Here is a 21,880-nt window from a genome sequence, read left to right as displayed (position 1 = left end):
AGGAGAGCTGCCTCACAACATCACCACTTTTTACAGAAATGATGGTATATAACCAACAACAAAATAGAAAATAACCACCTTTCTTTAGTAACAGGTATCAGGGAAAAGGTAGCATAAGCCAGTGGAATATGCTTAATTTCATCCCATCTTTGTCACAATCTTTTGTTCACTTCCCTGTGAATACTGCCAACGTGGCTAGCCACCAGCTGAGGAATTAAATAGGTCAAAGATATGGAAAAGATGGTGCTTCTTGATTAATGCCACATTTAAGCAAGTGAGGCAAACCCTGGAGTTCTAAGAAGCTTGAATAAAATTCAATACAGTATAATTAGACATTATATACTAAACCAAAATGTTTTATTTATAAAAGCCTCATAGCTCAGGATTATTCATACAATATAGAGTCAATTAACCATTTGCTTCATGAATGTAATTCTAGTTAAGGACCCATTACCTAAGCTCTTTGGAATAGATTAATGTCTTCTCCAATATTTGGACTGCACTTCGTACATTCAAGGACTGAGTTACCCCTCTGAGTAGCACTGTAGTTTATTATTTTTATTAGCTTATTTTATGTGGGGTGAAATAACATTAATTGTCATTATATTTGCTCTTGTAGAACTTCAAGGAGGAATTCAATTGGGAGAGCAGCTTCAAGGTATTATCCTGAAACTTTACAGCATTTGGGGGCCCTTTGAATTAGGAATGTGAAGAACATCTTACTCATGTCCATGGAGTTTTCCACTATCCATTTTATCATGTTGGCTCTCAATGGATCTCCATCTTGCTCAAGAAACAGGTGCACATTCAGCTGTTAGTCACCACGCAAGTTCAGTTCAGGGTAATTGAATATCATCTCTCCCATGCAAAGGCTGCAAAGATCAGCTAGCTGTCAAACTTTCTTTCACTTTCACAGTGAATCGGGGGGGGGATTCCTTCACTGTGAGTTTTGCTGCTGCTCTTCACAGCCTTTGCATAACATAAAACATCTTGCTTCATCAAGGAGACATATGGGAAAAAGCTGCAGTGAGCTGTGATAAGTGTCAAGTAGTCATGGGGAACCTTTTCACCGTAGAGGTGAAACTGACAAGAGGTCTGAAGTTCCTTGTCAATTTCATATCTAGAGTAAAAGTATTTCTAAGGACTGATGGCTCAGAGAGATGAAAGGTTCTCAGTTTCACTACAGTTCTTTTGAGCCTCTCTATACAGTTCTCCGAGATTCTGCAAAGTGCTTTACATACCATCACACCTAGTTTTTCTTTCTGAGCAGCATGTCAAGGTATTATACATCCAGCCACCAAGAATTTCTCCTACCAGCAGAAAACAAACTGAGCATGATTTAGCATAGAGTGGGTTTTAAAAATTATTACTATTTAAAAAAAATACTTGTATACCCCAGTGGAACTGCAATTCCTAGATCACAATTTGAACCTTATGGATTATTGCAGCATCCATCCATGCTTTGGGTGAAAGAGTCAGATAAAAAATGAAATGAAACAAAGGAAGATTTGTCTGCATAAGCATTATGGCACTGTCAGGGCAGTCTAAATGCTACGTTTCTGGAACCTTCATTTGGATGTTATGGGTATGAGGCTCAGTTGGAAGCACAACTGGTCTAGAACCATCCCAACCTATTAGCTAGATATTATTCATGGTTGCCACCATTCTCCTCCTCCTGCATATGCTCTGGCTGACACAGATAGCATGGAAAAGAGGCCAGCATGGAGAATGGAAGAAATAGCAGGGGTATCTCCTGGTACTCAAAAGTTAGAAAGGGACTATTCCAACTCGCTCCTCAATGTAGGCTCTACAATGCAGCATGCAAGTGCAGCATTTCACACAGGTGACTGTCCAACCTTAGCTTATATGAAGTAAATGAGAGTCCATCACCTTCCCAAGACATGTTTATTCCACTGTCAATCCCCTCATACTGCTATGAAATCTCTTCCAATGTTGAGCCAAGATCTGTTTGCCTTCAGATTTTCTGTCCACTTGTTCTAGTCCTGCCCACCCTGAAAGAAAACAACTCTGCTCCACCTTTTGCATGACAGCCCTTCAGATATTTGAAGACCATGGTTGAATCTCCCCTTAACCCTAACTTCTCTTGGCTAAACAGTCCCACCTCTTTCAACTACTTCTCACAGGACTTGGTTTCCATTCCCATCTCAATTCTGATCACCATCCTATGGACGTGTTCCTGTTGGTCACCATCTGTTCTCAGATGTGGCATCCAGAAGTGGATACAAGACTCCAGATTTTGGGGGGGGTGGTGAATAGAGTGTAACTCTTCCTTCTCATGATCTGGATACCATGCTTCCATTAATGCAGCCTAAGATTGCATTGGCCCTATTAGCAGCCATGTCACAGCGCACAATCCAATCCTGTCAAGCACCTATTATTTTGCAAAATGAGTCTGAGATTTTTGGGAATATATATTCATGTATAGTTTGTCACTTTTATAATATTACTGTTTCTAATGCCATCAATTATGACCTACATGAATAAGAGTAGGATGGGATATTTGGAAAAGATGTTCTGTGAGGTTGTCAAAAAGGGGGGAGGTGATGGAGTTCCAGTTGGCTGATGGCTCTCTCTGGCAAATAGGGCTTTTATTTTAGGAAACAGTATTTCTTGGGAATATAAATGTCACATTACAGGACAGTTGTGCCCATTTGCCTAGAGACACCCTGATAAGGTCAGAGATGATGACCTTTCATCATGCAGCCAGAAAAGGGGTATGCAACCCTAAAGGTCTACAATCAATATGTCAGTCGACTTGTCACACAATAAGAGACTGAGCAGAGAGTATAGGAAGCCTAGAGACACAGCCATTTGGGGGCAAAACCCTCTGCAGCACCTTAAGGAGCACCGTGAAGCATCCATCGTCACCTCATTTTATCCTTCCTCTGTGCTAGTAACTATCCATCTAGTTACACAGTGCAACTGCCTTTGATAACTACATTCCCGCAGATCTCACGTGAATGTGTTGAATGACTGTGAGCTGCTGAACAGATGAAATCAATAAATCGTTTTTGAAAACTAGTGCTATTGCCTTGGTCTCTGTGCTTTCCTCCTCCAATATACCAAGTCATGGGGGAAAGTGCAGATTTTAAACAATGTCAGGGGTTTGACTAGAGCAAGCAGGGGGTGACATGGGGGATAGTGGCATTTTAAAACAAGGTTTGAGTGCAGCAAGAATGGAATTGGGTAATGCACTGTTGTGCTAGCCTTTTAGTGTTAGCTTCTGTGTTGTACCCATCTACCCATCTCTGCTACTGCTTCTGGCTCAGAGTCTCTCCATCTCTGCTTAATCAAATCTCTGCCATTGTGTGAGTACAGCAAGAAGGAAGAAACACTGAAAGGGGGAAAATGCTGTTCTAAACTTCTCCCTCTTTCACTCCTCACCTGCTTCATGTAAGGGAGATAAAAGATGTAGAGCCCTCAAACATCCCATAGTACCTTCCCACAGTGTATTTCACTCCTCCATCAAGACATTCCAGATACAATGTAGTAATTTATTAGAGATGTTTTATTATCATGTGAACACCATATATGTACATCTGTCAACTGAACTTAGCCTTCTATAACTGAACAAGCTTAATGAAAGGGATTGCATTTAAGGTTTTATTCATCTTAAAGATACAGTAACACCTATCCACATGGGTATGTCCACAAAGGAGGCTACAAAGTAAGAGAGAAGCAGCAGCACAAAAAAGGGGTGATGGTCTTTGTGCAAGGGAGAGTTGGAAAAAAGGAGGAAGAAGGAGGTAGGGAAAAGGGGGTGAAGGTGATAATGGTGTGCAGAGGAGGCTGCAGAATAGGAAAGAGGGTAAGGCATAGATATGGGGGTGATCTATGTGCAAGGGAGAATTGAAAAAGTGAGGAGGGCGGTAGAAAGAAAAGGGGAGTGGAGGTGAAAAGAGGGGGTGCAAAGGGGATCACAAAAAGGAGGGGAAAGGGACCATGGGAATGGGCTTGAAGACTGAAGCAGTGGCACGAAATGGTTTGAAAAAGAGGGCCCTCATAATTGAGTGAAAGGTGAAAAGGGTAATTCATAGTTGCAATGTGTGGGAGGAGGAAGATTCTGTTGGTTTACATGTGGCTGGTTTGTGTACATGCGGGGGGGGGGGGTTCTCACAAAAGGAGGGAGGAGGAGGCATGCACATGGAGTGAAGGTGAAAACAGGTGCAAAGTGGGGCTGCAGAACAGAAGAGACAAATGGCTTCAGAATGGGACTGGGGAGGTGAAAAGTGAGCTTAGTAGTTGCCTGGGCTGGGAAAGGGAAGTTATAGTGGGTTAATGTGGGGGGAATGACAGTGGGGTTGGCGAACAGAGTGATCAGGAATGCAGCCCTTAATAAATAGAATCTGTCTGTACAGCAAGTATGATAATCCACAAAATGCTGGGACTTCATTTTGAAAAAAGGGAAATCTACAGCCTGAATTCTATGGAAAGAGACATGGAAAATATTAACTTTAATTTTCTCCTGCAAACACAGAGACAGTACAGTGCTTTACAGCAATCCTCTGCCTTAAAAAATGAATGCTTTCTACTTGCTTTATCCCGCAGTGAAATCATAATACTGTGCTGATGACACCATAGATAGTTACCATGGAAACTGATCTCTCAAATTCAGCCTTAAGAAAGTACTCAAACATTGGTCTTCAAGAAGGATCCGAGATAATATATCCCTAATTTAAAGCTAGCTATCTAAGAAATAAATCAAGGGTAGGCAGATTTTAACATAAAATACCACAAGCATGTAAAAAAACTGCAAACCACACCACAGAAGTGATGCATCAAAAGAACGGTACAAAAACAAGCAAACACATTTAAACAATTAAGTGTTACTGCTTTGTGGTCTTTATTCTTTTCTATAGGGTGCCAGAATGCACACAGACTTGTAAGAAATTCTATTTTTATTTCACAGCATCCAAACAACAATTTTCCTTAAAATAACACCTTCCATTTGCTAATCTACTACAAGAAACTTACTATTCAGCCTCCCTGCTGGACACACACACACACACACACACACACTACAGCCACAAATATAAAATGTTATAGCAAATTGGGGTAGTGAGTACATGCACAGTAAATCATGCATATGTTAGCTTTGCCTCCTACAGTAAAGACATTACTGTAGAAATTGCAACTGAAAATCCCAAGGTGAAAGCTGTACCACACAGTTTAAAAGCAACAGTGTTTTAATGGTCAGTAGCTCTAGGGATGAGGGTGGCGCTGTGGATTAAACCACAGAGCCTAGGGATTGCTGATCAGAAGGTTGGTGGTTCGAATCCCCGCGATGGGGTGAGCTCCTGTTGCTTGGTCCCAGCTCCTGCCAACCTAGCAGTTTGAAAGCACGTCAAAGTGCAAGTAGATAAATAGGTACCGCTCCGGCGGGAAGGTAAACGGCGTTTCCGTGCGCTGCTCTGGTTCGCCAGAAGCGGCTTAGTCATGCTAGCCACATGACCCGGAAGCTGTATGCCAGCTACCTCAGCCAGTAACGTGAGATGAGCGCTGCAACCCCAGAGTCGGACACAACTGGACCTAATGGTCAGGGGTCCCTTTACCTTTACCTAGCTGTAGGGACAGTGTTCTCGAAGCTAACAACATGAGTTTGACCAAACTGCAGGAGGCAGTGGAAGACAGGTGTGCCTGGCGTGATCTGGTCCATGGGGTCACGAAGAGTTGGACACAACTAAACGACAACAACAACAAAAGCTGTAGGGAATTTTTAAAATGTTAAAGCCACAGAGAACATTCTCCACAGCAATTCGTAATATTAGTTATCTATTACTGGATGCCTAAGTTTGGGCACTCAGTACTTGCATTCCCAGAAATGTTACAAATTGACAGCATCACAAGATCTTGTGTGAGTGGCAGTCCTGTTTATTTATATCACAAAGTCAAGATGCACAGAGCTGGAAAGAACCTGATGGGTCACCTATTCTAAGCAAACCACACAGATGCTTTATACGGAAACATTTCTGACATATACACCCTGCTCTTTCATTCCAAATTCATTGCCATCCTTTTGCTACGTGAATATTCTCTAGCAACTTTCGTTCTCACTCACACACTTTGAAAATTGAGAAAATGCATGGCTGGCCTAAAGCCTTTTCTTACCACTTGAGGTGAAATGGTTAAAAACTAGCTTGCATGTTATATTCACCAGGAGAATCAACATGAAGAAGTCCCGCACACCTGACTGTTTTCATTATTCCAGGTTATGTCACAAGAGAAATACTGGTTTTTTTCTGGAATATTTGAGTGTTCTAAATAATTGCACACAATGACAGCTGCATATTCCTGTATTGTAGGGAGTTGGAATCCCTTCCAACTCTAACGATTCAATGATGATAGTAATAAAGTTATTATTTGTACCCCATCCATCTGACTGGATTGCCCCAGCCACTCTGGACAGCTTCCAGCAGTCTAAGATTTCTGGGCTAAACACAAACTGTAGAAAACACTACAGAACCTGTTCTTTAACAAGTAAGATATAGTGCATATGTGTGGGTTGTCAAGCACAGGATTACAGTGGTAATTAGTCACTCATGCCTTTTCAAGAGTAAACAAAACCCAAGATCTTATTAGTACTGTCATAAAACATACCTCGTTGCTAATGGTGGTGCTTTGACCCTCTGACTTTTATCTTTACACCCTACCCATATTCCCTTAGCCATATACTTCACAAACTACTTGTTCTTTTACTTTCGGTTTTTTCTGTTTGTCAAAATGCTTCTAGAGCTGCTCCTTTGGTCTCATGATTTCCCCAATGCTCCCTTCACTAATTAGCCGGCAGTTGTGACTCTGATCGTCCCTGTTGCTTTCTGAAAAAAAGCTCAGTCTCCCACTCACTGCATTGAAAAGCTGCCCACCTCTTTGCTCCTTGTTATCTAGTTCTCGCTCTCAGCTCACTACCTATAATGTCATTTGTTGTTAATTCTCTTCATCCTGCTTTCCCACTTTCACCTTTGCGCCACCCACCACGCTTTTCCTTATGCTTAGAAGAACAGGCCCTTCTATTTCCATTAGCAAAAATTCATTTTATTTTATTTTTTGTTAAAAGAGAGCCCAGATGCATCTTTCACTTGTCACTGTAGCTCCACTGGCACATATTTAGTGCAAAATAAACATTAAGACTGCAATATTATGCATGCTAGTAAGTCCCATTGAACTCCATGGGAATTACTTCTGAGCACACAGAGGATTCCTCTGCAAGTAGTAACTGTGACCGACAACAGGACAAACCTCCCAAGTCTATTTTTCATGCTAGAAACCAGTTGTGACTATGACCCCACTATTTAGATAGTTTGCACAAACCACAATGATATATCTATTTTGAAAACAGCATATCAATTTATGTCAAAGAAGCACGTGTCAACTGCCTTTCCCTCTATTTCCTACAGAGCCTGGTAAGGGTTAAGTGCATGCACTTGACTCTTCCTCTGAATACTATTTTCAAGGAGAGCCTAAAGCAGATTAAAATATGTCAGAAACTTCAAAGCAGAAGACTGTTCTTTCAAAGAGGTTTCCTTGTAGCACACACACAAAATGAATCACTGCAAGCAATTCTTGACTCCACTATGGAGATGCAATTTGATAAATAATCTTCCAACATTCAAGGCCAGAATCATGCAAAACTATACCATCAGCACTTTCATCTACCAACTCGCCTCCTCTCTCTTTCCTGTGGCCTTTTCATTTTATTTAGCTCTTCCATGATAATAAAAATGTGCTTCCTACCACTTAGATGCTCTGCCACATGCTCTGCTGGTAGAGGGTCATTTCCATTTTCCGTAGTGATGTTGTCTTTTTCAAGCAGTCTATCCACCATTGCAATAATGCAGTTTAAACTCTTCCCCACATTGGCCCACACCCTGTCCTGAAAAAAGTATCAGTATCAGTATCAGTATCACCACTCAATATTTAAAAATGCATTTAGAGACACAACAGTAGATTTATTAGTTTCCTTACTATAATGAATAATAACAAAACAATATATTCCAGCCTTGAATCTACTTCAGCAGATTTGCCGCTTACTTCAAAGGTACAATTGCAGAATAAATTATTCTAGGATTGTTGCTGCATTTAGAATTGCCACAGACTATTAAAGAGGAGCATCCATGTTAGTAATGGTATGTATATTGCAGCAAAGGGGAAGACACATGTAATACCTCAAAGACTGACAAATATGATGTCACATATACAGTTGGGGACCACAGCTCCCACTTTCTCAAATTTATTTTGGCAAACTATGTAATTTATTCTTGTGCATCTGAAGCTGTTTGGGCTGATGCATATTCTAAGGGAAGAGTATAGCTATTTTCTTCAAGATGAAATACATTAGTACATGTTTACATAACTGATGAGAAGCCCAGTCCCTGAAGATACTCAATACCTCCAAGTGGGATGTGGCATTTTAAGTCATATAAAATTAAATTCATATCCCACCCTTCCTGTGAAAGGAGCACAGGGCAACAAGCATCACATGATAAAGCAACAAAACATCCTAAAAACAATTCCAGTACAGATGCAGACTGGGAAATATCTCAACTTAAAAGGCTTCTTGGAAGAGGAAGGCCTTTAGTAGGTGCCCAAAGGATGCCATTTTCTAATATTCAAGGGGAAAGAATTCCAAAGGGGAGGTACAACAACACAAAAGGCCCCATTTCTACATTATGCAGAATGGACCTCCTGATAACATGATATCTGCAAGAGGTCCTCACCTGCAGAGTGCAGTGATTGACAGGGTATACGAGTGAGGCCTTCTTTCAGGTATCCTGGTCCCAAGCTATAGAGGGCTTTGCACATCAAACTAGCACCTTTAACTTAGCTGGTAGCTAACTGACAGCCAGTGCAATTCTTTCAACAGTGGGGTAATATGTTGACTATATCCTGTCCCAGTGAGCACTCGAGCTGCCCACATTTTGCACTAATTACAACTTCTGGACAAATCTCAAGTGCAGCATTGCAGTAATACAGCCTGTGATTACCAGCTCACAGATGACACTGGTCAGGTTACACTGATCCAGGAACAGCCATAGCTGGTAAAAGGCACTCCTAGCTACTGAGGTCACCCAGGCCTCTAGCAACAAAACAGAACCAGGAGCACCTCCAGAATATGAACCCACTCTTTCAAGGGCAGTATGACCCCACCCAAAGCAGGCAATTGACCAATTATCTGAACTTCACCTACAGCACCTCATTTTTGCCACAATTCAGAGTCCACCACTGAGTCCAGGGACCAGTTCATGGCTTCCACAGCCTCTCTTCATTTGGGTGCTACTGAGAAATATAGGTGGGCATCATCAGCATACTGATGAGGCCTTGCCCCAAACCTCTGAATGGCTGCTCAAAATCGCTTCATATAGATGTGAAACAGCATTGGGGACATAATGGTACCCTATGATATCCCACAGCACATCTGCCAGGGGGCCAAAAGACAATCACTAATTATTGTTCTTGGAAACCAACCCATAGGATTGTAACTACTGTAAAACAGTGTCTCTATACCCATCCCACTAAGTTGGCTGAGAAGGAGACCATGGTCAATAGCACTGAAAGCCACTGAGAGATCAAGAAAGAATAACTGGGTTGTGCTCGCCATCTTTAAATTCAGCTCCATAATTTTTTGAGGGCTAGTAAACATTTCATTGTGTTTGCAAGTATGCAAAGCATAGCATGGGTGCCTGTGGTGTTGTGTTTTATGTTTGCAGTGGGTCAGTGGCAGAGAACACATTCTGAGAATGAAAAAGGAACTGTGGTGGATTAAAGCTGTGACTTCAAACAATTGTGCTTACTTGACTGTTCATTAACAGCAGGTTTTAATAGGCCATGGAAGTTAGGAAACAAGTTTTATGGGGAGAGAATCAGATGCCTTAAGCAGTGATATATCAGGTTCAACCAGCATTACACAACTGTTCAGCATGTCAGTTACTTGTAAACTCAACTATTGGATCTTCAATCACATGGTAAAGCTAGCTTACAATATCCGCACAGCTTCACATTTCTGATTAGCTGTTGGAATAAGGTAAAAGCACATGGGCTGAATTATCAACAAGATGGTCAACAGCTATTCCTATCCACCCATGAAAGAAAAGGAACAGTATAACAATAATTTAAATACAGGTAAAAGTGGAATATTTCTAAAGAGATATGTGAAAGTGCATGATAGAATTCCAAGTAGGAGAAAATTATAACATGATGATAATGTTGTAGAAGAGTTCAAAAGCTTATACAAGCTCAGTCTGCAGTACAATATTGTGCCAGCAAATATTGACATGTATATGCCCTGTCTGCCATAACCAATCACTTTGTACCTGCATCTTTATATAAAATGTTTGTAGGGTTCCCCCCCCCAAAAAAAACACTAGTCCTTTATAAATAACACTGGTTTGTGTTTACTTTTTAGATTTCTGGGTACTGCTTTTAATTGCTGACAAATCCCCTACTTACCAGATTATTTCTATAGAACTACCTCACTAATGGATTATAGAATGAACAAATGATCTAATCACCTGTGGACTCAAGAGAGGAATTATGAAGGAATGTGATTTTAGCTTAAATGTTTTTATTTCATAGAAAATAATTTATTTCCCTTGGGTGTTTACTCAGAAAACCTATCTCCTTCTCATTTTCTCTCTCTCTGGTTTAAAAATCTATATACCCGAACCTATTTTCCCCCATCTCTGACAAACCCTGAAATCAAACCTGACTCATTCCTGTTAAAAAAAAAAACCCACCCTGCTTAGCAATGTTATTCATGTCCTTGTTCTGTAAGTGCACACATGTTTATCTGAACTAAAACTTCACCCCGTGGGAGTTATCACGGTGGTAAAATTAAACTCGTGAGTTTGTCTCGATCCCAGAGTTGATTTGCCTGCATTTGATCTTTTTATTTCTGAAAGTCAACTAAAATAAGCCTTTAGTCAAAATCCATGCTAAATTTCTATTTCATTTCAAGCATAACAACATGGAGTTTAAAGACTTTGAGCTGTATTGTACTGACACTGAAAGAAGTATGCAACCTTCCAACTTTTGCAAAAATAAAAAAATAGAAATCCTCCCTTGACAAAAATGCTTCTAACAGTACGATCTTCCGTATGTTTACTCATTAGCAAGAAACACTGTTCAATGAGATTTTACTCACAGCTTAGTGTGCATAAGACAGCAGTCTACAATAGTGTAATAGAAATAACTGTCATGTTTATTAACTAAGGGTCAAACTAGACATGCCATTAAGGGTTTATTTGCAGTGTGTGTGTGTGTGTGTGTGTGTGTGTGTGAAATGTAAACAGAAACCACAAGGCAAGGGGTTTGATACCTGTCTTGATCAAGCAGAGTAACCCTTTCCTCCCCCGCTGCAGCCCTGAAGAAACTATGACTTTCCTCCCAATGCAATTAGCAGTTTCAAAGGAGTTATTTTTGTGAAGGCCACAGCAGTGGACAAAAGGGTTAAACCCACCCACCCCACCCCCGCTTCCTGCCTGATGAGATCCTGATAATGATCACCCTCCCATGGTGCCTATTTATATTATTGTTTCTTATTATTTACTTCAGTTTTTTAGAGTAGCTGTTTGTGACGAAGTACCCCCTCCTTCCCTTTCCTCATCTTTCCACAATCCAGCCCACCCTGCTGTCTCCAGATATTGCAGCATGGTATTCAGTGTTTCGACTTAGCACAAATGTTTATTTACAATTCAGTTTTGATACAAAGTGGGAAAGATAAAAAATTGGAAAGAGAGAGAAAGGTAAAATGTAGACAAGAAAACAAACAAACAAACAAAAAACACATAACCATACAATATCACTACAGAAAAACAGGTTCTGAATCTGAATCAGATGATCAAATTGGCCCAATTCAGGCCAATTTGGATTTTACCCAAAGCCACATGATCTTATACAATGACAGCTGAAGCATTTTGGTAAGTCTAGTATTAGGAGGACTGGTTCTTCCCACATTTTCATTTATGTTAGGCAATTAACTTCACTGGAAGTATTCCCAGTTTACACTGATAGCTACTGAGATATACTGGGACATGGGCCAAACTTCACTGTCACATTTTATGCAAGTCACTGAGGTTCAGAATAGCAATGATTAGCTTTATCCTCCCCTCCCTCTGCCTTCTGGTTCACAAGTGGGGGCAGAATCTTATTTCTCCTTTCAACCATTGTAGTACATGTGCATGTATATAAAGATTAAAATAGAATCACTGTAAGGCATATCCAAAATGTACATTTTTCTTCCCCAAAGAAAAGTAAAACATCTTGGGAGGAGGAGGGCGGGCAAGCATTCAAAATCTGAATTGAAGCAGGGCTAAACTCTGGCAAATATTCTTGCTGCACAAAACTGTCCTCACTGCTTAGCAAGGTAGTCCTTTCTTCCCTCTGTCTGTACTATTTTTGATATTTCTCACCCATAACCCTTCTTGCTTCCGTGCTGCAACTGAACCTGCATGTTTATGTCTCCTAAAGTGTGGCTGAAATGTGCTTCCTTTAGGTGGCAGCTCATCCCGGTTTCCTGCTTGAGGTGAAAAGGGAAACTGCTGCCCTGTGTATGTGCCTTGCTCTTCTTGCTTCCCCCCACCCCCAAAAAAACTTGCTTACTGGCATCATGCAGCTATGGTTTCTGGGGAGATTGTGTGAGAGATCACAAGATTATGCAGAGGGCTCTGGATGCCTTGTGTGACCTCCCCTGGTAAGCATGGCACTCTGCCAGAACCCAGAACCCACTGCTTTTTCAACAGTGGGAATTGGGGGGGGGGGAGGGAGAGGCATGCCCTTGGATTATGCTGCCTGAAGCGGCTGCCTCCGTTTGCCTCATGGCTGCGCTAATCCTGCTTTCTTCTGTGCTTAAGGTGCAGTAAGATGACGCACTTAAGATATTAAAAAAATACATTTAGGGGCAATGATTACATAGTCATTGTGTATTATTATTATTATTATTATTATTATTATTATTATTATTATTATTACATTTATATCCCTACCTTTTCTATACAGTTTGAACCCTGGCCCCCAGGTCTTAATTCAACACATTAACCACTACACCACACAGGTTCCTAGTAGATCTGTTTTGGCAAATTAACTGTATCATCTTCTCACATGCATTCTGAAATTTCTCTTTTCAAAAATTTGGGTAAGTAAAGCCTGGACTTATAACTCTGTTGTCCTTTCGTATTTGTTCACTGCTGTTCATAAAGTACTTTCTAACCAGGCATGCTAACTAGCTAGAAATATACAACAGTGGTTTCCAAATGGCACTCTGCCCACCTAACTCTTGCATTATGTATGGAGTGACTTTTTATCCTCCCTGAAGGGAGGCTTTGGAATGACAGAAACAGCTGGTGAGAGAAAATGGGAACAACTATTCAGAGACAATCTGTAACCGTCAGGTGAAATATTTTTCTTTACTGAGTTAGCATTGCTTTGGTACTGCCTAGGAATACCATGGCCAATTGCATTTTACTCAGCAGCCTAATCGGCATTGATCTTAACCGCCTGACACTGTTTGTAACTAACAGCGTTGCACATATAGAAACTTCCAGCATGAACTCTTAAAATGCCGTTTTTTCATGCAAACTTGTAAGAAAAGCTGCCCCACAGTTTGTAAGGTGGTATGAAGCATATCATTAATTTGCCAGCCCTCTCTGTCCTGGGCAGCCCCCCCCTTCTTTCTTTTCTTCCTTTGAAAGTGATAGGCAGGGGGAATGTGACCAACAGGGAGGTATCTGCGTAGCATATTAAAAAAGCATTAAAATTGCTGCTTCTGGCATTTTAATTTTGTAGAGTTGTATATATTTACTGGTTTCACCATGTGCTTGGGCACCACATTGAAATTTCCAGTTGGAATGAATGATTATGCCTTCAAAAAGTATATATAGCTTATGGGATATCAATGGACTCCTGTACGGCCACTGTAGGTGGGAAACTGCTGGAGCAGATGGGATCTTCGGTCTGATCTGGGGAGGCAGTTATTATGTTCTTAATAACTGACAGGCCCTACTTCTCCCCCTCTGGCTCAACAAATTGCAAGCTGTGACCCAGTTTACCTTTTCGCTTGTAAGGTACAGGAGGAGAGAGAAGCTAAGCCAGACTTTAAATAGCCACATCCCTAATAATAATAATAATAATAATAATAATAATAATAATAATTATTATTATTATTATTATTATTATTATTATTATTATTATTGCTTGTGATGAACAAACAAATTGCCTCCAGGTAACAAGTCATGTAAGTTTTTGTAAACTAAAAATGGGAGTTTGTTCAGGTCACTGATGCTTCCCTAGAACTGCTTCCCTCCAGTCCATAGCTGTCAACTTTTCCCTTTTATTGTGAGGAATCCTATTTGGAATAAGGGAATTTCCCTTAAAAGGGGGGGGGGACAGTTGTCAGCTATGTCCTCCACACATCCAGTAAATGAACACTTTGGCTCCTACACGTTGTTCCTTGTAATGACCGTGATTCTTCAGTGAAATTTGGGGATGTGGTTGCCAGATATTAATCCTCTGAATATGCTGAGGCAGCAATACTGGCTGCGGCCTCTGTGTCACTCCCTTTGTTGATCGCCTTACTGTGCCATACTTTGCCACATTCATGAGGTTGCTTCTTACATGTAACAAAGTGTGCTTAAGGTGTCACATGAACCTGTTGCGGTTCCTGCAGCTGACTAAGATGGATGCTCCTGTGGAATTAATAATAATAATAATAATAATAATAATAATAATAATAATAATAATAATAAAGCCCAAAGTGCATGCAATGGTACCCATAATTGACAATTTGTAATTGAATAGACTCACCCAAGAACATAACTTGGAGGCTACTTACCCACTCTTCCTCGTCATATTCCGAATGGTGAGGTATAGAATCTTGTCTCTTGATTTGGGATGGATGCTCCTGACTCGAATGATCCCCACTCTCTTCAGCACTGTTCCTTGGCACAGTTGGTTTTTTTAGGACACAACCTGGACGGGCTGTGTATAGAGCTAAAAGGGCACTTCTGATCAGCTGATCCTTAAATGCATGTACAAATAACTCTGTCTAGAATTAAAATGAGTGTGCAGTCAGTAATAAGCAGGCAACGTACATCTAATTCACAGCATAGCCTGTAGTTGTCACAATGGCGCCAAAGACTAGGTAAGGAAATGTATATTGTTATCTGTTATATCAACTTCTGTTAGTGCAAGGGTATGCTAAGCTTTTGAAAACAATGAAGTTTTGTGGCACCTTAAGAGACACAAATTCTCTCAACATTTGTAATGCCCCTAAGGAAGCCGCAGAAAATAGCATCCCAATTTGCAAGGGGACACATGGTCCTGCAAAACTTGGGATCAAGTTTCAGCCCGGCACTAGTCTGCACACAACTGTGTGAGGGGAAACCAATTAGTGCAAAGTTTGTGTGTGTGTGTGTGTGTGTGTGTGTGTGTGTATCTGTGTATGTATAAGACACAGTAACTGCAGAAGCAGATGGGACCCAGAATTCAAAAATTTAGAGAACCCCTGGTTAAGCAACAACCAGCACAGGAGAGCTGATAGACAACTTGTGACAATCTTGTTGCCTGCTGTGATTCCATTATTAGCTAATTTTAAAGCATGATAAGAGGCAATAGTCCATGTTGACTGATGATGGCAAATTTACAGTTCAAGTGATCACATAATTATCAAATGAATAATGTAATTTTTTTCACCCCTAGGCAAGCCTTTGTTCAATTAAAAGGTGCCTATCCTGAACAACTCTCTAAATTTCACATTCATCTCAGCAGAATTAAACACAAAAACCTTTTAACTAGGACACCTTCCTTCCTTCCTTCCTATTAAGTATCATATATTTTTCTTGTATCAATTCAATCAACTGCTAGCACTCATCCTTCCTCCTTGTAGACATATCCACAGTGTGTACTAGAGACATCTGTTTCAATTATTACAGTACAAATGTGACATAAACCTCAATTTAGAAGAACATCACATTATTATTTTTAAAAACCCTAATGAATTCCATTACAGGCACCAAAGTAAAAGAGTACACCAAAGATCTCTGCATCCCCCCCCCCAAAAAAAAATGTAGGTCAAAAACAGGGTAAATCTGAATAGATAGTAAGTGCCATTTTTCATTGCTATAGCAGGAAAAACCTGTGAATACCGGGAAGTTATCTATATTGGTTAAAAACAAAACAGATTTGGGATGTACTTTGAAACCCATGAATCCTTGCAAATTGTGAGCAGAGACTCTCCAACCTAGGAGGAGTTTTATAATGTAATAGTTTTTGTTAGCTGAAGTTTTCACAGAGAACTTGTAAAAAGGTGGATGGCTGCGTGGGGTGGTCCCGCCTACCCTGTTCTTTCTCACTTCACCTCTTTTCTTTCTTTCTTTCTTTCTCTTTCTTTCTTTCTTTCTTTCTTTCTTTCTTTCTTTCTTTCTCTCTTCCTCCTGCTCCTTACTCCTCTCCTTGCCACCCACATGAAATTAGGCCAAGGGCCAAAGGTTTTGCGCGGCTGGTGTAAAATAGATAAAAATAGGAAAAATTTACTTTTGTGGAGTTTCCTACAAACATTTTATGGTGAAGAGTAGGATATCCATTTTAACAAAAGAAACGAATGAACAAAATTTAGACAGATCTTCCTAGTTCAAACAATAATACCTACTTTTATTCCCTGTGTACGGAAATCACATTTTTTAAAAACAACAGCAACAATTCAGAATGGAGTAAAAACCCAAAAGAGCATGATTTTCCTAGTATGGCAGTAGCCTGAAGCTTGTAACCACCAAAATAACCTAACATTTTCCCACCTTGGGGATGCAGCTAGGGATAGCAGCTACAAATTTGGTGAGTTCTGTCTAGTTGTCACTGCAGGGACCATATTTGAATCTTACCGTTTCTGAAAGCATCTTTAAGGAATTCTTCAAGCTGTCTGGCAAATGCTGCCTTGCAGAATTAAGCAGCAGGTCTGCATGGCTTGATATGAGAGGCTGCAGATGATTGATGCTACTAAGAACTTCTTTTGCCTTGGCTGTGTTTTCAGGTGAATAGTAAATACATTGGTACCCAGTACTGCAGAAGGAAATATAGATACTTTTTTTTAAAAAAAAACAACACATACCTGAAAGTCAAAACCTTTTTTTCTTTTTAACTTTTAAAGGCCAAGTGGATACTCATCATCAGTATGTGAAGACTCTCAGAATTCTACAATTATTATGGAAAGGTGTTCTAAAGTTGACTACAACACCTTATGGGCACTATTTGGAAATCCAACTGGCTAAAGTCTAGGAAACAGACCTTGCTGGCATAGCAAGAGATGGTAACCTTTTCTTTGATGAATGCTTCAGGCACTGCTGCTGAAACTAATTATTCCCTGAAGCTCTTTGAATGAACCGCTGTACCATAAAAAAAGGAAAGAAAGCAGACACGTTCCCATTCCTACAATTCTAAAGAAAATAAAAGCTTATATAATCTCCAGTGACACACTTGACAATCCATAATGAGCCTAAGTAAAATAAAAAAACAACTCACTACCCCATCTGTGCAATTACATTTTTTAAAATATTTTTGATAAGTATCCTAAAGTTAATTATTATTAATCAGCCACAGTATGCTTTTATCCTCACCACTGCTGGGTCTATGAAATGTTGTTATTTTTGCTATCATTGTTGCAGAGTAGCCATAAAAGGACAGGTCTCTGCCTTGAGGAGACTATGAACTAAAATTCAGTACAGGGGATATAATACAAGGAGTGGAAGCAGCAAGAGATGTGGCAGATGTGGGGAATTTTGGAATTCAGGCTTATTTTTGCCAGGAGATGCTAAGGCATGCCACTTGAAAGAGACTAAGAGCAATCAAAAAGACGACATGACTAATCAGGAAGATCACACGGCTAAAATTCAGGCAAATACCTTACCGAGTCTATTACACAAGAGATACCCCTTACTCTGTCTCAGTTTGCTGGAGAGAAGTAATAGGTTTGATCCAGAAGGGCTGCTGTTCTGCAAACAGAGCTAATAGAAGATGCTTACCTCAAGCACACATCTTGAGGCACTGTGCAAGTGGCTTGTTTTAGAAGATGCAAACGGTTCTTTTTTGTCAAGCAACGATATTGTGCTATGCTCTTCCTCTTGCAGAAGAGCATCTCTGGATACAACACAGTAAGTACTCACTGAGTCCCAAACATCTTGATTAAAGGAGAGACACTTCCATTGGTCGCTTTGTGCACCAAGTTATTCAGAAAAAAATAGTTTTGCACTACCCATCATTTGCTAAATGGCACAGCACCGAAATGTCAAGTTTATGGGAAAACAAGGAAGAGATATGAGAAGAAGCAAGGTATTATATGGTATGTTGAAAAGTGAGAAGCAAGAGGTTTGTACTGAACTACAAGCCACAAAAAGCCCAATTTCCAATTTTAATTTTGCACCTAAAATAACAACCAGTTTAAGGAGATGAAAATTCACCTTGTGATCTTCAGGATTATCTCTGTCCAATGACATTTTAAAACAATTAAACAGCAAATTATGTCTGTTTCTTATAAGCCATTGTTTATTAAAATATACTTTCATGACCCTGAGCTTTGAAAAACTGTGTTCACCACACAGGCACCCTGGGTCTGGCACTCCAGGAAGTCACATGGGTCACTTGCCTTTAAATCTGAACCTGGCAATAATATTAACAGGAAAGGACTGGTAGCAATTTTTCTTCATTAATCACATAGATGTTTCCAGATGGGTAAATCTGTGGAGCTATAATTGCTTACGCCATACATTAATAAGATTGCCACCAGTGATTACCAGAAGTGCTGGTCCTTGCAAATTTGTTTGTGAGTATGTGTGCTATTATATGAGGTGGTAACCCTCAATTATGTGTGCGGTGAAATTTCCTACGCACCTCAGATGTTAACACCCCCATTCACAACTCTGGTTGTAACCATTGCTAATCACTACTGCACTGCATATCCAAGTACAAAATGTTGTCCAACTTTGATGAAAAGTTGTTGCTTCTAGAAGACCTTAGTTAAGAATTCATATTTTCCAAGCCACCATGGCAGAGTGAGTAAACCCTGACACACCCCACACCAGCACAATTTCTTGCATTGGTTTGATGGCACATGTTTCGGAGTCCTACAGCCTGCAGATTGACACAGCAGGCAATCAGATAAGGTCTTCAGAATATTAACAGAGACTTTTAGAGAGACCAGCCATTTAAATTTGTTACCATATGCCAAACTAGGGTTTACCAAAACCATGCAAATTTGCTGGCTTCTGGAGTGCAGCTCACACCTGATGCTTTGCTCCTCCCCATCCATTTTAACTTACTGTGGGGCAGCAGCGAAGCCAAGGTTTAGCTTAGCTTAGCATATCATCTAAACCAGGGCTCTTGGTTCAGTTTCCTCCAGACGAACCATCACCTGTAACCGAGACCAAACCTTAGCTTTGGATTGTGTTTAAGGAGGAGAGCATTAAACCACGATTCTAGGTTCAGGCAAAATGCTAAACCAAGCCTTACCTTAGCTGCCATGCCATGCTGAAGTAAAAGGACTGAGAAAGAGCAAAGCAGCTGTGATCTTTCCCTGGGAGTCAGTACATTTGCCCTAAGCCTTGTTTCGGCTTAGTGTCACATGTGAATGTGGTCACTGTGGTGATTTTTTAAAAGAAAAAAACAACCACCTCTGCATATTCTCTCTGCACCACTCTTTCTCAGGGGCGTCGCTAGGGGGGGCGGTAGGGGCATCATGCCCCGGGCGACAGGGGAGGGTGGGGGTGACAAGCGGCGGCCCCTCCCGCCACTCCCATGCGCCGCCGCTCCCTCCGTCACCCCGGGAGCAGCAGCGCACGGCCGAGCGAGCACCCCGTCCCTGCAGCGCTGCTGCTCCCAGGGTGACCGGTGGTGCATGGGGAGTGGCAGAAGGGGCCACCGCTTGTCACCCCCACGCGCCGCTGCTCGCTCCGTCGCCCTGGGAGCAGCAGCGCATGGTGTGTGCGGTGCTGCTGCTCCCGGGGTGACGGAACGAATGGCGGCACATGGGGGAGACAAGCGCAGGCCCCTCCCACCACTCCCACACGCCGCCGCTCCCTCCGTCACCCCGGGAGCAGCAGCGCACGGCCCGACGATGGAGTGCACCTGCGCACTCCGTGCACCTGCGCAATCCGTCGTCGGACCACCGCTTCCGCGGCTCCCTTTTGAGCCGCAGAAGGAAAAGGCGGCTCATGGGGCTGACGTGCGCGATTGGCGGGGATGTCACGGCGCCCCGCCCCCGGGGCATGTTTTTTCACCGCCCCAGGGAGCACGGAGCCTTACTCCGCCACTGCTCTTTCTCTCTCACACACACACACTGATGTAGGACTTGTGAAATCATTGCAAAAGTCATTTCTGTTATCACCCTTAGATAGGGACAATGTCAAAGCTAATGCTCTTAAACAACAGCACTGAATAAATGTATAATGAGGCTTTGAATAAAACTAATAGACAAAGCTTTCACTTAAATGGGTTCCAACAGGATAGTTGAATGTACTGTAGTTACAAATGAGAAAAAAAATGTACACGACAGAAGGATAATAATGCCATAGTTCCTGAATAAAATCTTAGTTATCTTGTTTAAAATTTGCCCCCACCCATATATTCACAGAGTCTATAATTATGCTTTCCAAGTTAAAGTAGGCTACCCCCTTTGCTTTTGAATTTTTAACATATGAGTACTGCCATTATTCTGATGTAAGCATATTATTTAAAATAATCATATTGCTTGTTACTAGATTACTTTTAATTTAATGCTGGGTTGTAAGTTAGTGCTACATTATAACACTCAAAGCACAGAGCTGCATAACTTGTAACAGAATCTGAATAAGTGTTATAGTGTTACTGAGTAACCTTCCCCTAACAAATTTTCTAAATATATTAAGAACCGAAGGAAGTTAAATGCCTGGTGTTTAATGATAACATACTATATTTCCATTCCTGCTGTTATGTGAGTAATTCTTGCAAATGATTTCAAATTGTTACCATCTGGAATTGGGGTAAAGTGTCTTACAATAATTATTGGTGCTATGCAATTCAGGAAATTAAATAAGCTTTGTACAGAAAAGACCACCCCTTCTAGAATATGAAGGCATATTCCTCACATGCTGTATTATGCATTAACCCTCTCCTTGACTCCTTCCCCCAACAAACCGTGTGCACCATTGCAAAGGGGACCACCCTGTGACTGACACTCAGGAGCATGGTTTAGCAGTCATCAGCATAAGGCTGGCAAAGCAGTAAAGTGATAATGGACAGCTCAGCAAACTCCCGGGTTGCAAAGAATAGCACCTTCTACTGTATGTGTCTGGGATGCGGGTGGCGCTGTGGGTTAAACCACAGAGCCTAGGGCTTGCTGATCGGAAGGTCGGCAGTTCGAAGCCCTGCGACGGGGTGAGCTCCCGTTGCTCGGTCCCAGCTCCTGCCAACCTAGCAGTTTGAAAGCACACAGTGCAAGTAGATAAATAGGTACTGCTCCAGTGGAAGGTAAATACCGTTTCTGTGCGCTGCTCTGGTTCGCCGGAAGCAACTTAGTCATGCTGGCCACATGACCCAGAAGCTGTATGCCGGCTCCCTTGGCCAGTAAAGCAAGATGAGCGTCGCAACCCCAGAGTCGTCCACGACTGGACCTAATGGTCAGGGGTCCCTTTACCCTTTACCTTACTGTATGTGTCAGTCAGGTTTCTAACATGAAAAATCCCTAGGGATTTCTCAGCTGGCGTATGCCCAAACTGGGAAGCGGAATGCAAATATTTAGGTTGCTAGGAAGTTATGATGTTGGGGTGGGATGGGGGAAGAGACACAATGAGAAGCAAGCCACCTGGTGGCAGATTAAGTCCACTAACAGCAGGGTGGGATCTAAGCA

The 21,880-nt window shown here is 41.4% G+C and overlaps 1 protein-coding gene across 6 annotated transcripts in view; it reads right to left on the bottom strand.

Annotated features, from left to right (window-relative positions):
- Positions 1–21,880, bottom strand: part of INPP4B (inositol polyphosphate-4-phosphatase type II B) — a 205,737-nt gene that overhangs the window by 40,696 nt on the left and 143,161 nt on the right. For all 6 annotated transcript variants that reach the window (XM_033160867.1, XM_033160868.1, XM_033160869.1 and 3 more), the window contains 3 exons: positions 16,887–17,064; positions 14,843–15,055; positions 7,753–7,891 (listed from right to left, as the gene is read on the bottom strand). In XM_033160867.1, the coding sequence (XP_033016758.1) occupies positions 7,753–7,891; positions 14,843–15,055; positions 16,887–17,064 (530 nt within the window). The remainder of the gene's footprint in view (positions 1–7,752; positions 7,892–14,842; positions 15,056–16,886; positions 17,065–21,880) is intronic.

The sequence above is a fragment of the Lacerta agilis genome, chromosome 9 (genome assembly GCF_009819535.1).
Source record: "Lacerta agilis isolate rLacAgi1 chromosome 9, rLacAgi1.pri, whole genome shotgun sequence".
Classification (NCBI taxonomy): Eukaryota; Metazoa; Chordata; class Lepidosauria; order Squamata; family Lacertidae; genus Lacerta; species Lacerta agilis.
Note: the sequence above shows the minus strand (reverse complement) of the source record. Positions and strands in the feature narration are given on the sequence as shown.